The sequence below is a fragment of the Lipophrys pholis genome (assembly GCF_963383615.2).
Source record: "Lipophrys pholis genome assembly, chromosome: 1".
Taxonomy (NCBI): domain Eukaryota; kingdom Metazoa; phylum Chordata; class Actinopteri; order Blenniiformes; family Blenniidae; genus Lipophrys; species Lipophrys pholis.
Genome location: NC_137635.1, coordinates 31,611,215 through 31,626,169, shown reverse-complemented (window position 1 = coordinate 31,626,169; position 14,955 = coordinate 31,611,215). Strand labels below are relative to the sequence as shown.

The 14,955-nt window shown below is 41.7% G+C and overlaps 1 protein-coding gene across 2 annotated transcripts; it reads left to right on the top strand.

The window, feature by feature from the left end:
- Positions 1–369: 369 nt before the first annotated feature.
- On the top strand, positions 370–13,663 carry LOC308122240 (EEIG family member 2-like). Of its 2 annotated transcripts, XR_013936132.1 has the most exons (12): positions 378–614; positions 4,635–4,755; positions 5,234–5,263; positions 6,651–6,767; positions 7,100–7,146; positions 9,559–9,662; positions 9,825–9,920; positions 10,220–10,397; positions 10,525–10,661; positions 11,692–11,755; positions 11,900–12,476; positions 13,281–13,663. XR_013936132.1 is itself a non-coding variant. In XM_080483953.1 (11 exons), exons 1-11 carry the CDS (start codon positions 469–471, stop codon positions 11,940–11,942), a joined length of 1,083 nt encoding a protein of 360 aa, XP_080340079.1. In that variant the 5' UTR covers positions 370–468; the 3' UTR covers positions 11,943–13,663. The 2 variants fall into 2 exon arrangements, 1 of the variants encoding a protein (XP_080340079.1); XM_080483953.1 differs by having other exon boundaries at positions 370–614; positions 11,900–13,663.
- Positions 13,664–14,955: the final 1,292 nt, after the last annotated feature.

Genomic DNA, 14,955 nt, shown 5'->3' with positions numbered 1-14,955 from the left:
TGAACTGGTTAAACCGGTATAGAAGAATGGTGAACAATGAACTCACTTAAATAGTTTTTTGTATTTTTTTCTATAGGTTTGGTGTCGTTCTGGAAGTTTGTGCAGGAAAAGAATAATCCAACAGCAGTTTACTTTAAAGATAGCGTGGTTCACTATGACTATATATCTCTGTTCTGGTTCTATAAAACTCAATGACTCAAATCTGACAGCAGCCGTTACCTATTCCTCACCAGGAGTAACCGACTTCCGCCGGTAATGTTTATGATCGTGACAGACGATATTTGTACTTTTTTTTAATTCCCCTGCTCGGATTGACCAATCAGATACTTGAGCGCGCCCGACGTCACGCTGGTATTTCTCCGAGTGGGCGGGGCCTCGTTTGAACTTTGAGTCGGTCCGCAGCAGCTGAGCGCCGCAGCCGCACTTCGTCTCTTGATTCTCTCGCAGCCAGTCCAGGAAGTCGGCAGCATGTCCTTCATTCTCATGAAGAAAAAGAAATATAAATTCAAAGTGGACTTCGAGCTGGAGGAGCTGTCCTCGGTCCCCTTCGTCAACGGAGTGTTGTTCTGCAAAGTGCGGCTGTTGGACGGAGGCTTTGCGGCGGAGTCCACTCGGTGAGACTCTTTTCTTTTCTCGTCTATTTTTAGCCGCAACTCGTCCAGTTCACCGGACACATCTCACGTTAAAATGAAAGTTTCAACCGGTTGATTGGAAATACAGCTTGTCGTCTCAGTTCTTGCTTGTTCATTGACAAAACTGCTGCGTTTAGTTAACTTTTAACTTTTAAATGCTCACAATGCTTCACTTAAGTGCAGATTTATTATGTGAAATTCCTTTCAAGATGATCATTTATCAATATGTTTGAGGATTTTCACATATTTCCAATTTTATTGAGTAATCATTTACCCAAATACTTTATCATTACTGTGCTATTATTGTTTTGAATCTTGTTATCGTAAATCTAAATGTCTCATTTTAAGATTGTTGTCTGTTCTTTGAGAAATGTGTCATAATGTGCCTTTTTTTTAAGCCTTAGTATTTTACTTGGGGTTTGAATGTTATTCTTTACCATTTATTTGTTTGTCCTTAAATGCAGAAATGACCTTTTGTGACGCTCTCTGGACTTTCTTCCTGCCTTGATTTTAAATGTAGTTCTTATATCGGTTTTTTGTTTCGTTATTATTATTGTTTAATGCACAGTGTTCCATTATTTTGTATGGAAAGCACTATAGAAATAAATAGATTAAAATGTTGTTTTCAAAAAACAGTTTACCCAAATATTCCTTAATAATTTCAATAATTCCAAAGTATGCATCCTTTATATAACTAAATAGAATTGCAAAATACAAAATAACAAATTAAAAATTCTTAAAATAAAGGGATTTATTTTTTACAGCATTGCTCCACACAGAATAGAATAATAAAATATCATATACGCCTATACACCATGTATTACCATAGGAGCATATACTCAAACGGATTTCAAAATAAAGATTCCAGTAAATGAGATCTCTAAGTTAGAAAAAACACAAATTCTCCCTTCATGGCAGGTATAAGTCATAACCACTGGACTACGGTGGCCACACTGTAAATCAGTTCCTCCTAAGGTTTTATCACCACATCACCCAGTTCAGTCTTTTCAATAAAAGTTTTGGCCCCAATTAAAATTTCCCTTTATAAAAAGCAAAACATAAGTGAGGAGAGGGTGAGAGAGAGGCGGTGGCTCCTTTCCAACCCTGGAGCTTCTGATCCTCCAGGAATAGACCAGCACCCTCTCCGTGTGAGTCGCCCTTATTTAACGTTAAGTGAATAATTGTCCCCTTCGGTGCCAGTGAGGTGAAGAAGTGAATGACCCTTGTCACCGTTGTTCCTCCACGTGTCTGCTGATTGGTCAGCGACGATCGTCACTCTCGACAAGCCCGCAGTGTTTAAATATCTCATCTGTCGTAAACCCTCCTGTTATTGTATACACACGCCGCTCTGCGCTCCCTGCTTGTTTTGTTGACTCGGTTTATCCCGACGAGGTGCAGACGCTCCTCTCAGTGACAGGAGAGGAGGAGATCCAGTGGAAGCTGGACGCTGCTGTTCGCAATGAGAAAATTTAAACTGTGTCAGAGAACCGAGGCTCACGGCTTTTCTCGGAGCTGCAGCCCCCTGGTTTCCTTACAATAAATTCAAAATTCAAATTCCGCAACTTTGTTCCGGCAAGTACTGTTGCGTAATAACGTTACATGGCATGTGGCGTTCACAACCCTGCCTACATTTTAAGCGCACCCTCTGTGGTGGGACCGCGAAACACAGTCGGGTCTGTAGGGGCTTTTCCACCAAAAAGAACCAGGCGCTTGTTCAGGGCCGGCGCTATTGAAGCGGTTGTTTTTCCATTGTCAAGGGAGCTGAGTGAGAGCCACGTCACTGCATACGTAGTCCCGAGCACTTCTGTGGAAAACCTCCAGGAGGCAGCAATGTGCCGAAAGTTGTCTAAACTGCCGGAAAAGAATGAGGAATATGAAGAAGAAGCATAAGTTGCCCGCCAAACGGAAGTCCACAAAACATCAACAGTGACGGTGCTTATGGTGTTTCTGCGAGTAATACTACTGGCTTTGTTCACCCACATGAACTTACGGTAGAGAAGATACGACCTGTACCGAACGGCTAATCACCTTCTTCATCGGCGCATTACACGGCGTCGCTTCCTCCTCGTAGGTAGCCATAACTCCGCCCCCAGCTGATGACTCTGCTCTGGCCCAGCAACGATATGTGGGGCCGGCTTAGTACCTGTTTTGTCCCTGATAGGCCGGGGATTGGCGGTGGAAACACAAAGAACTGGTGCTAAATCCGGCACTGACCCAGAACTAGCACCTTGTTCTTTTTGGTGGAAAAGCCCCCCGGGTGCGCTTTGCCTAACCGTACCGTACCGCACCGCCCCCGTACTGCAGCGGGACCGGGGCTCCTTGAGCCGCAGCAGAGGAACAGAAGAGCCGTGGGTTGCCTACCTCTGTCGTAAACCCATTCCATATCACACTGATAGTAGGTCAAGTCTGGATGTCCGTCACACAGCGCCAGCCCAATCTGATGTGGCATGTTAAAATAAGAGCCCTCTAAAACACCAAGTGGAGGCTTATTTCACTCTAAATTCAGACTGATATTAACAGGAAATTGCCTGTTATCATAAACCCATTCCATGTCAGACTGATAGTAGGTCAAGTCAGGACGTCATTCACAAAGTCCCAGCCCAATCTGATGTGGTATATCAAAATAAGAGCCTTCTGAAATAGCACATCAGAGCTTCTCTATCTTCAGACTGATTGTGAAAGGAACTTCCCCGTTATGCCATTCCATGTCAGACTGGTAGTTGACTACAAAATGCAGCAGGAAAGATGTCAGAAGCACAAAAAGCAATGAGAAATAACTAAAAACAGCAAAGTCATCAAAATTGCTCCAATTTCTGAGATACTGATATCGAGAAAAGAAGAAATGGGTGAAATGCTAGAGAAAGCGCACGCTTGTTTACTGTGTTTGTCAGCGGGAACACAAACACAGTAAAGAACTTGTTCAAATGAGCATAAAATGTGATGACTGATGATCATCAGATCAATCTTGTTCACATGTACTTGAGTCATGTGTTCAGACCCAGGTTTACATGATAGAGTCCACTATTGGATTTCTTTTAGAGTACATATGCACGTTACTATCCTTTCAGGTTTGTCTTTGAATACTTTAGTTCACATTTTTACATTTTCTTTCTCTTCACAAGTGCAAATGTAAAAGAATTAAATAAAAAATAGATCCCAAATATGTTCATTTTAAAGCATTGTCCTGAAGGCACTCTTACTTTTCTAGCTGTCATAAAAGATGGGATGGGCGGGTAGGGAGAGTTGTCTTGGAGGAATAATAATAATAAGTGCTTGCTGTGGCTGAATGAGTCACTCTGGAAAGAAAGACAGAGTGAGCACGTGTTGCTGCGAACGCAGAGACTCATTACGTTACCATGGTTACTGCCTGGACCCAACAAATGTGGAGTAAACATCCCAGGGACCAATACCCTGGATTCTAAGGGGCAGGGGCAAGAGTTAAAGCTTGAGGGCATCAAAAAGTGATGAAACTGAAGGCTGCAACTCGTGTCTCAGTTTAATATTAGGCTAAGTGTATTAGCCTAAAATTAAATATTAAGTTATTCCTTCATCTTGCTTTTGTTGGCTGAGACAAACATAAACCTATACCACCATATTAAATTGTCGCTGAGGTCTCCAGAGTCCTGATTCACAGTAAAGACAAGATACCATGAGAGCAAATAACTATGTTAAAGTGGAGAAAATCAACCAGCAACTCATGTGACTGTACAAACTGTGAAGTTTCACATGGAAGCCTGAAACAGATAAACTAATAGAAGATGGATAAACAATGCGTACTATAGGTAATGATCCAATAAAACAATGCAAGTCAATGAAAGAGTGTATTTGTATTGGGTAAAACTGACTATTTGAAGTGTATATATCGATCCTCTCAGTGGTGCAGTGGTTTGCACTTTCAAATCCAAGCTAGATGGTCTCCGGTTTGAGTCTGTGTTGGGATTGGATAGATGATTGGCTGTGTGAGTGAATGAAGTAACATTTCTGAATGTATTTGTGTCACAGCGAGCCCGTCCAGGCCAACTGTGTGCGCTGGAAGAAGCGATTTTCCTTTGTGAGTAAGATGAGCGCCGGCGCCGGGACCGGTGTACTGGACCCCTGTGTGTGTCGGGTGTCTGTACGTAAGGTAAGGGACTTTTTTACATTTTCTATTTCTCTCTTCACACCGGTTCAGGATCCGTTGAGTTCCTTCTTATATACATGTGAAGTGTGTGAAGCAACAGTATTGCACATCATTCCTGCATTCATCAGAAACACTTCTGCTCACTTGCAACACTGCATTTATTCACTTTAACTGGGTTACTTAGCTGTGTTTGCTCTTTTATTATAGCTGGTCCTTTTAATGTCACACTTTATTTACCTTGATGTTTGAGAAATTATTTTGTTTACTTAAAAAATAATAATTTCTGTCTTAAAAATCTATTTTTTTTCTTGTGAGACATGAATGTTCTTTGATTCCTGTTAATGTGTAACATCAACATCCTAGTCAAGGCTTTCATGTGGACTTTAGCCCCGGTGTTATGATTGTTATAACAAGAATGCCCCATAAGACAGGAATGAAACGGTCCCATCTATTAACACTACTTTTCTTTTCATTCTTTCAGGAACTAAAGGGTGGAAAAAGTTTTGCAAAGGTAACCAACTTTGACTCTTAAAGGGGCTGTAGAATGGAGGCCATATTTCGGATGCACACTGGGTGGCAGTGTTGAGTCGCGCCTGTTCTTACTTTGCCTTTAGAGTTTTGACTCTTCTTGTTAGCCGAGACCTTCGGCCATCATGACATTACATGTTCCTCCTGCTGCTTCTTTCATTGGCTCAACACACCACCTTGTGGTGCCAAGTGGTACTGCAACCCACTGAGCAATAGTGGTCCAAATCATGTCTTTAACATGTCATTTCCATACCTCCAAAAGACATCAGCAGGGAAGCCCGCATAAAAAAAATAATTTTTTTCTAAGAAAAGTATTGTATGAATCGATGTTATCTAGGGCACACTGTTAGTAATACTTTTTTTAAAACTTGTCTTATATTAGTGACATGCTTTCAAAATTACTGTCAGGATTATTATGATCAGGAGTGTGTTGTTGGTCTAGTGGACAGGAGTCTTGCCGGTCATAAAAGAGGTTTGGTTTTAAGTCCAGGTGTGGTCACAGTCCAATTTCTTTTTTTTTTTCCATTGCGTTACGTCATCCAGAGGTCATCCATATGACGTCCAGACAGGACGTCCATGTAATGGGTGTAAAGATTTTGCAGTGGACATAGTTTCAGAAACGCGTCACAGCTTTGAGACATTTATTCACGTGGACTTCAGTTTGTGCTCACAGCAGTCCCTCCTGTTTCACGTGGTCCTTCTGGAAAATTAATCGACCTCCTCTGTGCTGGAGATTAGTGGAAACATGCGGCGTCCGTATGTCCTTCAAAGACCTCTTTAGCCACCGACAAGTTTTCACATTCTTTGTTTGTGGCTGCCGTTACTGATTGAAAAATGAGTGAAACATTGACTGTGCAGCGTTAACCAATAACTGTCACTGTGCGGCGATCTCAACTTCCTAGTTCACATACCTGCTCAGTTTCTTGTAAACTGAATTGAAATTCCACACGGGGATTTTTGCCTGAGAGCTCAGTTTTACTTAAGTTTCACAAAAGTGACAAATATATTTGAAAATACAGACAGACACCTATACACAAGATGTGTTTTTTTCTGTTTTCAGTCATTGGAAGTATCTTTCTTTTCCCAGCATGCTTTATTTTCTGTTGTTTTAGAAGAAAATGTACAAGAAACATGTCGTGTTTCTACAAAATCACACTTTTAGAACGTGATCTTATTGAAACACAAAGTAACTTTGAAGAACTGCCAGATATTAAAATTTGAAGTTACCCCTTCATTCCACTTATATTTGGTATTTCCACAGCCATGATATACAAAAGCTAATCCATGAATCCTACCAACAGGATTAAATCTGTATAAAGCAGCATCAGTGTGACCTGCTTGAACTGAATTTGGTTGGATGTGCTTTGCAGCTGGGCTTTGCCGACTTGAACCTGTCGGAGTTTGCCGGGTCCGGCAGCACCGTGCGACGGTGTCTCCTGGAGGGATACGACACCAAGAACACCAGACAGGACAACTCTATCCTGAAGGTGGGACAGTGAACGGCACGCAGATCTTCTCTCGGTGTTGTGTTGTAAAAAAAAAACCCAGAGGACCGTCTGACAACGTTGTTCTTGTGCGTACAACTTCACACAGCAATAAGAAAGAAAAAACATGATCCATTCTGCATCACGTCACCCGGTACCTGAGTCAGCAGGCTTCAGCTGGGGTGTCGGACATGTTTCTGCCTGAAATGTCTTACCTGCCTGAGCTATGGGAATGCTTTTGAAAATATGCATACTTTTCCCAAGGCAGCACTTCAACCAGTCATGAGGATCTACACATGAAACGACATGAAACTTTGCTTTTATGTCTTTTACAGGTTGTCATCAGCACACAGCTTATGTCTGGAGATCCCTGTTTTAAAACGTAAGCGCCCGTCTATTCAAGCCATGTTCTCACATGTTTTCATTTCTGTGTGGAAATTGCTTCTTCTCTCCCTTTGTGGTGCTCCAGTTTCCGCCCACAATCCACTGCTGAGCGCATTTAAGGTTAAATTACCCTGGGTGGCAGTAAACTTTTGTTGTTTTTGGGTTATGAGTTAACACCTTTGATTGCACTTGACTTTTCTAGTTACACTACAGGAGCAGGCTCATGGATGAGGGCGGGTTTCCTTGGAAACTTTCAGTTTAACAAAGAAGTATGAAGAAAGGCACGTCAACAAGTCTTTTACTAGAACTAAAAAAAACAACAACTAACATATAATCATTATTTTATTATGCAAATTTGATATATTCACCTACCAAAAACACTTTCAGTTGAACAATATCACTTCTTTTATCCAAAACTTAAATGTGATTCAAATGTGATGTTTTGATTACATAGCTCATATTTAATTATATTAGATTATTTTTAATCAGATCCTCCCACTTGTTTTGTCTTTTGTTCACACGTCCATGAAAAAGGCACTAATGAAAAAAGAAAAAAAGGAAACAAAACCCTGAGTAGGTCAACAATAACAGATGCTGAGTACTGTTTATGCATCTCATTGTAGAGTAGAAGCACGAGAGGAATTATTTGGGAGTAAAGAAAGGAAATAAACCACAATGAATCAGGTCTCTGTTCAGTCTAAAGCAGCTTTCTGAAGAAAGTGATCAACAGTGCTGGCTCCACATGATAACTGAAAGCTCCCATTCCACTTTTAGGAACCTCCCGTGCCAAATACCCTGCTGGGGTAAAAGGGCACTGACATCTTTTTAAGATATGATGGAGCCTCATTAATAAGATTTTTACAAGTCTGAACTCTCCGGCTACTTCCGGTCAGTACTTTGCCTGCAGCAGCTTTAATCAAGTAGGGACTTTTCAAAGAGTCATTGCAGCACCTTGCCAATAAGACTTTACAATTATTATGATGTATTATTACTTTATAACCGAGGTGGGTTCGTCTTATCTGCAGCCTCGCCCGGGTGTTAATCCGCCCGGCCTCAGAGGAGAACAGCAGCTGATGGTCTGTTCAGGAAAGTTGAGAGCCGTTTGTCACAGGGCTCGTGATGTAACATCACACTCCTGGAAAAGCCTTCCCCACGCGCATTCCCTGGTCCAGCGCCTGTGCACACTAACAATACGCCGCTGCCTTGGAGACGTCTGAGGCTTAGTCATTCGTCCCACACGTTGTTACTCACTGTGCGTGGGGAAATTACAAGCTGCACAGTGGAACGACGTGACTTCTGGTTTTATTTGCGTGTGTGTGGTTTGTTTCATTGTGCTTTGTTGTTCTTCCTTCCCTCCTCCTTTTGTCAAACCGTGGCAACGTTTGGTTTCCTCTGCCAGTCAGTGTTTCCATTTATATATATATCCATCTATCTATCTATCTATCTATCTATCTATCTATCTATCTATCTATATCTAGATAGATAGATAGATAGATAGATAGATCTATCTAGATAGATAGATAGATATAGATATGTATATATATATATATATATATATATATATATGGGAAGCGTCTATGTCGGTTGTCCCTGTTTACTCCCCTCACGTTCACATACGTATGTGTGCGTTTTGGTTTTTTTTTTTCACTTCGAACATCTTTTCTGTGAAGGTTTGCGTCGTGAACCCCCCCCCCCCCCACCCTACACCCCCCACCCGCCCCCACCACCCTCCACCCCCCACGTCCCCACCCCCCGTCTGTGATTTTAAACCAACGATGAGTTACTGTTTTAAAGGAACTATGTGTCTTTGTGTATACAAATACATTACTATTCATCCTAGGTCACTGAAATTTGACAAATAGTAAACTTATTATGATAAGGCGTCTCAATGGGATGAAACCAGCAGCCGCTGTCACGAACACGACCACACTAAAAACTGAAACAAACACAAGCAGACGGGTGCAACTTTAAAGAGAGAGAAAGCCGAGAGCAGCTGGTAGAGTGGATTGTTCTCACATCCAAGGGTTTGCAAGTTTGATTCCCACGTCCATGTGTCGCAGCGTCTTTGAAACCCAAGTTGCTCCCAGTGGAGATCAAAAACTTTTCAAGACACTACGTTACATTTTTGGGGCCAGAAAATGTCAAAAAAAAACAACAACCCCAAGCTGCATATAGAGGACATAGTTTTTGGTGTTATTACTGTCGTTTGCATTAGAAGGCATTGTGAAAAATATATATACATAATGCTGAAATTGCACAAATCCAGGTTTTGAAAAAAAGAAAAGAAATATAGTTGTACCTGTTTGCACCAAAAAAAGAGAACATTTGTAATTAGTTGCGTGTGTGAGTGTGTCGGGCAGTTCCTTCAGGTGCCAAACCGGTTCTGATGAACTCCTCTGGTCCTTTGCAGGCCTCCGTCAACGGCCATGACTCTGGGCGTCCCACAGCCTGAGGCACAGTGTCTCCTTCAAGACAGGAAAGGAGGAGACATCCACATGTCCCGCTCGCTCGCTGGTATGTAAACACACACGCTTAATCTGATCCCTCAGTCCAACATGAAAGACGTTTTGCTGTAGATGTACGTGCCATTTAGTAAATTCTCTTGAGATTAAATGTGTGATATGCAAAACTCCTCAACTCATGGTATTTTTTATTAATTAATTATTTTATTTTCAGAAACTCCAGGAAAGTCGGTGTCGGTTCCTGAAGAGCTCATAGCGTATGGACACTCCAGAACGCCCAGTTATGCAAGTCAGCAGTCCAAAATCTCAGGTGCACATCGAGTTTACCCAGCATGCTCTATTCTGGAATAGAACAGAAATGCTTCATTCATCCCAGGGGGAAATTCTTGAACCGATGAACGTGGTTGCCACATGTGAGGCGCTCAGTCCACCCGCTGGGAGCAGTTTGCCTTTTTCAGTGTTCTGCTCAAGGACACTTTGACATGTGGGCGGTGGAGATTGGGATTCAAACTATTCACTATGAGCGGGAGAGCAGAGAGGAAGGCTGTATGCAGTATCCATACCTTCATTACTGATTCTCATCTAGTGTTTCTCTCTGGTGTTGTGCAGGTTACAGCTCCAACCACTCCAGTTTAACAGATCTGTGCCACCGGCGCAGCGCGTCCGGAGGCTCCGCCTCCACGGGCATCGGCAGCATCCTGGAGCCCAGCGAGCAGCAGGGGGAGAGCAGGACCACTCCTCCAGTCTCCACGCCTGAAAACCCCTCCACGCCCACCAAATTCATCAGGTAGAGAGCGGCTACGGCGCAAATGTCTTCTGATCACCCTGCGTGAGATCTTAATATGTATACTGTATATATACAGTATATCTAAAAAACAGAAATGCTGGAATGGTTTCCTCTGGTTCCCCGTCAGACACCCTGTGAAGCAGAACTCGATGGAGAACCAGCTGAAGAGGGTCGACGCCACCCGGGTGGACGCTGACGACATAATCGAGAAAATCCTGCAGAGCCAGGACTTCAGCCACGGCTTCCTGGACTCCAGTGCAGAGGGTGTGTGTGTGTGTGTGTGGGTGTGGGTGTGGTGGTGGGGGGGGATCATATTACTTTGAGGTGTTGCAATGCAACATTTCACTGCTCGGTTTGAAATTCTCCTGAGTTTCTCATAGTAAGTTGTTTATTCAGTAAGATAATAGACACACTTTGGCCAATTTTCTAGATTCTTTTTTGTTTTTTGTTTGATAGGATTACATAACTTATTTAGTTAATCGGCTCTATGAATACTACAAGGACAGCTTCACCTCACTGCTACTCTTATTACAATGTCCTGTTCTTAACCAAGACTTAGTTTATATAGAGGACAGACACCTTTCACCCAATGATACAACTCATTCCCTCATCATTTGTGTTGAAGTAGATCTTCTCGTTTTGTAACTAGAAATGACCTCAATCCGTGTTTTTTTTTTTTCTCTGTTTTAATTTCACGTTTTCTCATTATTGTGTTTCACTGCTACAAATTCTCCTCATCGGTGTCAAACACACAAAGATATTGATGGGAACAAACACAAAACAGGGTCACATGCTGGAGCAACCCCAACATTTACTCCACCAGACTGACTGATACAACGAAATACTGTAAAGATGTGAGTGGAGACCTGAAATCACACATCTAATCTAATAATCCACAACAGTTTAAGTATCTACAGTAGAAACATTCAGGATGATAATTGAAACAAAGCAACAATAAAAATAAAGACAATTAAAACATCGACAACAATTACAGCGACATCACTGGACAATAAAAACTGAAAACAGAAAGAATAAAACAATACAACAACAACAACAATAGTAGATTTTCTTTTTCTTCCATATAGATCAACTCTCTGTGAGGCTGCTTGGCAGCTGTTCCTCCGCTCCACATTTATTTTTAGAAATCCTGCAAAGTGTCTGATTGGTACTCTGAAGTCCTGACTTATTTGTGTGTGTGTGTGTGTGTGTGTGTGTGTGTGTGTGTGTGTGTGTGTGTGTGTGTGTGTGTGTGTGTGTGTGTGTGTGTGTGTGTGTGTGTGTGTGTGTGTTGCAGAGGAGGGGCTCAGCCTGTTTGTGGGTCCTGGAGGGAGCACGGCTCTGGGGAGTCAGTACACAAGGTGAGGTTCAGTCACATAACAGCAGGACCTCATAACAAACGCAGGACCAAGTTTTGCCTGAGTGTAAATAAATGTGATTTAATTCTACAGCATGTAAACGCATTCTGTGAAAGCCTCCTGATTTCCGGTGGTCTCGTGTTTCAGGGTCACTGCTGGAGCCTTTGAGCAGGTGGTGATGAAGCGCTGAGGGGCTCCATCACCGAGTTCTGAGGGCCACCATCTTCATCCAGCAGTCTCCCTCCAGGAGAGCTCATTCTCTTACGCAATCTAATTGACCTTTAACCTACTGCACGAGTTAGCCTGGAGCGCTCCCTAGTGTTCAAGGAGTGGAGCTGCAAGACATGCTGGATTACCCCCCAATCATTGCTGGAGATCATATCGATACTGTAAGTTTTCTGATCGCTCTGATTGTTTTTTTTTGATTTTTTTAATTTTAAAATCAATTTATCTCTGAACTTGTTTGACTGTAGGTGACAAACAAAGAAGGTTTGTACTGTGAGGAGCTCACAAACCTGTGTTGCGATGATTGATTATAACTGACAATGGTTTAAAATGTCTTTAACGTGGAGACAAATACATAAACTGTAGAAGTAAGTGATTTTCCAGGAGGTGGGCTTCCCCCGGGGGATTTCAAAGAGCTTCAGGGGGGAAAAAACTGTTGACTCAGCAAGGGTTTTCTTTTTAGAAGAAATCACAAGGCAACGTTTTATTGTGTGAAAAGGTGGAAACATGGTTTAATGTGTAAGAAGAAAAATTCTATACACATATATTGATACACACACACATACATACATACATACATACATGTATATGTACACATACACCCACACAGATGAACTTAAGTGGAGGATTAACAATGACATGTTGTATTAATACACACATTTTCAGAGCGTTATGTTTCTTTTAATGCCAAAGTGGTGTGGTGGTGAGCACTCCTGGGTTTCTCCCTGTGCACGTGTGGGTTCTCTCCGGATACTCCCGACTTCCTCCCACCGTCCAAAAACATGCATTTGAGATCATTTGGGGACTCTAAATGTCCCACAGGCTTGAATGTGTGTGTTTGCTCTGTGATGGACGGATAGTTAAGATGTAAAATTGATATCTTTGCTGAAATTTGGTCAAAATGGCTCATCTGTGTTTTTAACTGTCAGGCCTGATTCTGTGTAGTAACAACATGCCACCATAGGGGGGCGCAACCTCAAACTCTATTATGAAGGAAAGAATCAATATGGTCACATGAGCATAGTGAGCTATGAGTGAGATGTTGCTTTAGAGATAGATCTCCGCCTGCTGTTTGTTCGATTGTTGTTTGTGTTTCTGTTACATTTTCTGAAAAAAAGAAAACAACAATAAAAAGTAAAAAAAAACAAAAAAAACACGCAGTGGAAAGCTTGGAGCGTGTGATGGAGCACTTTAATGAAGAGGCAGATTTACTCCTGAAGAAACACTTGAAGAAATAAAAAAAAACAAAAAAAAAACAACTAATTTTATCCACCATATATATGCTGCAGCTGCATCATCTCAGGGTTGTGGAGGGCCGAGTGTGTGTGAAGTACCTGGGATTCACCCACACATGCACAGGGAGAACATGCAGACGTGTGTGTGTGTGTGTGTGTGTGTGTCAATGATATAAAACTGACTGACTGTGTGTGTGTGTGTGTCTGTGTCTGGGTATTTGTATATCAATGATATAAAACTGACTGTGTGTTTGTGTGAGATGGTCAATGAAAGTATTTATACCACTGTTTTGTTTTGGTGCCAAAGCTGAATGTGTGACAGTAGTAAAGTGTATATTTGCTGCCACTTAAGAAGTTGTCTTTATAGTTTTTTGTATAAACTATATTTCCAGAAAAATGTTTATATTCATGGCCAAAGTTTGAAATAAACGTTGACTCTATATTTCTGCCACTTTTCGCTTTAATCTGTCTTCATTACCTGGATTATCAAGTGGGGAAACTGTTCAATGTTAGTAAAAACAATATCCCTGCAGTATTTTAAATATTTTTATTCCAAATACAACATAAAGAATTAACTTTTGTTTTTCTAATCAGTCATCATCACATTCAAAATCCTCCACATTGTAATATATAAGCTGTGGTTGATTCAAAGCCATCAGTCCTCATGGCTGAAGAACATGCAAACTCCACTCATGAGGCATGAATTAAGCACGTGTCCTCTCACTGCCCGTCACTGCTTGACCCACATACATTCAAAATGCACGTTGCAAACAGAAGCGGCTTTTCTCAGACTATAATTTCAGACATGTGTGAATGTTTTTGTTGCATAACAGCCACAAGATGTCGGTAGAGTTCCACTGACTGGTTTACAGGCTGCTACAGCGTCAGTGCACTGGCGACTACCTGTTAAATACACTGGATTAGAGCCCCGCCACCTCGGTGACGTATCAGCCCGACGTCACGTGAGCGCGTGCAGCTGAGCGACAGTCATCAACTAACAAGGAAACGGACAAGGTACGACACTTCCGAACTTTATTGTGAATGTGGTTAAACGGCGTTCATCAGGGCGGCGAGCAACGTCTCCTGTTACGAGCACAAGCACGAGACGCCAGAGGACGTCTGTCACCAGGTAACAGGGGAACCAGTTAATCCGAAACACCGGTCTGCAAAGAAATCGCTGTAATGATTGTGTCCTTATGTGTGTGAGGACACCGGAGTCCATTTGGTAAAAAAAAAAAAAAAGTATGTACAAAATAGAAAACGTAAATGAAAACAAGCATTGTAATGTAAACTGGAGAAGTACACATTTAAAAAAAAAAAATGTATTTGCCCTTTTTAACTCTTGACATATTTAATATAATTATTGTTAATTATATTTTCAAACACATTTTGATATAAACAGTCCATAAGTATAGTTATACACACACACACACACACACACACACACACACACACACACACACACACACACACACACACACATTTCCCTCTCAGATTATAGTCACTTCCTGTCTTCATCAACATTTCCTGTATAATTTGTGGTGACAGATTATTTCTGAAGCTTCTATTTAACCACATTCATAAATCTCAAGGTGTTTGACTGTAGAAACACTGTTGCTGTGGCTTATATTGTTAATCGACCTTATTTCTGCATATTTTGTGGTCGATAATCACTCCGACAAATGTGTTCTCTTCAACTATTTGCACATTTGATTGAGTATGATGTACATGTACATGAAAAAT

Excerpts from the sequence above, each read along its gene's own strand:
- LOC308122240 (XM_080483953.1), top strand. The coding sequence starts at position 469 with ATGTCCTTCATTCTCATGAAGAAAAAGAAATATAAATTCAAAGTGGAC. Across the intron at positions 7,147-9,558 it reads GGAGATCCCTGTTTTAAAAC|GCCTCCGTCAACGGCCATGA; the intron begins GTAAGCGCCCGT and ends GGTCCTTTGCAG. Across the intron at positions 9,921-10,219 it reads TCAGCAGTCCAAAATCTCAG|GTTACAGCTCCAACCACTCC; the intron begins GTGCACATCGAG and ends GGTGTTGTGCAG.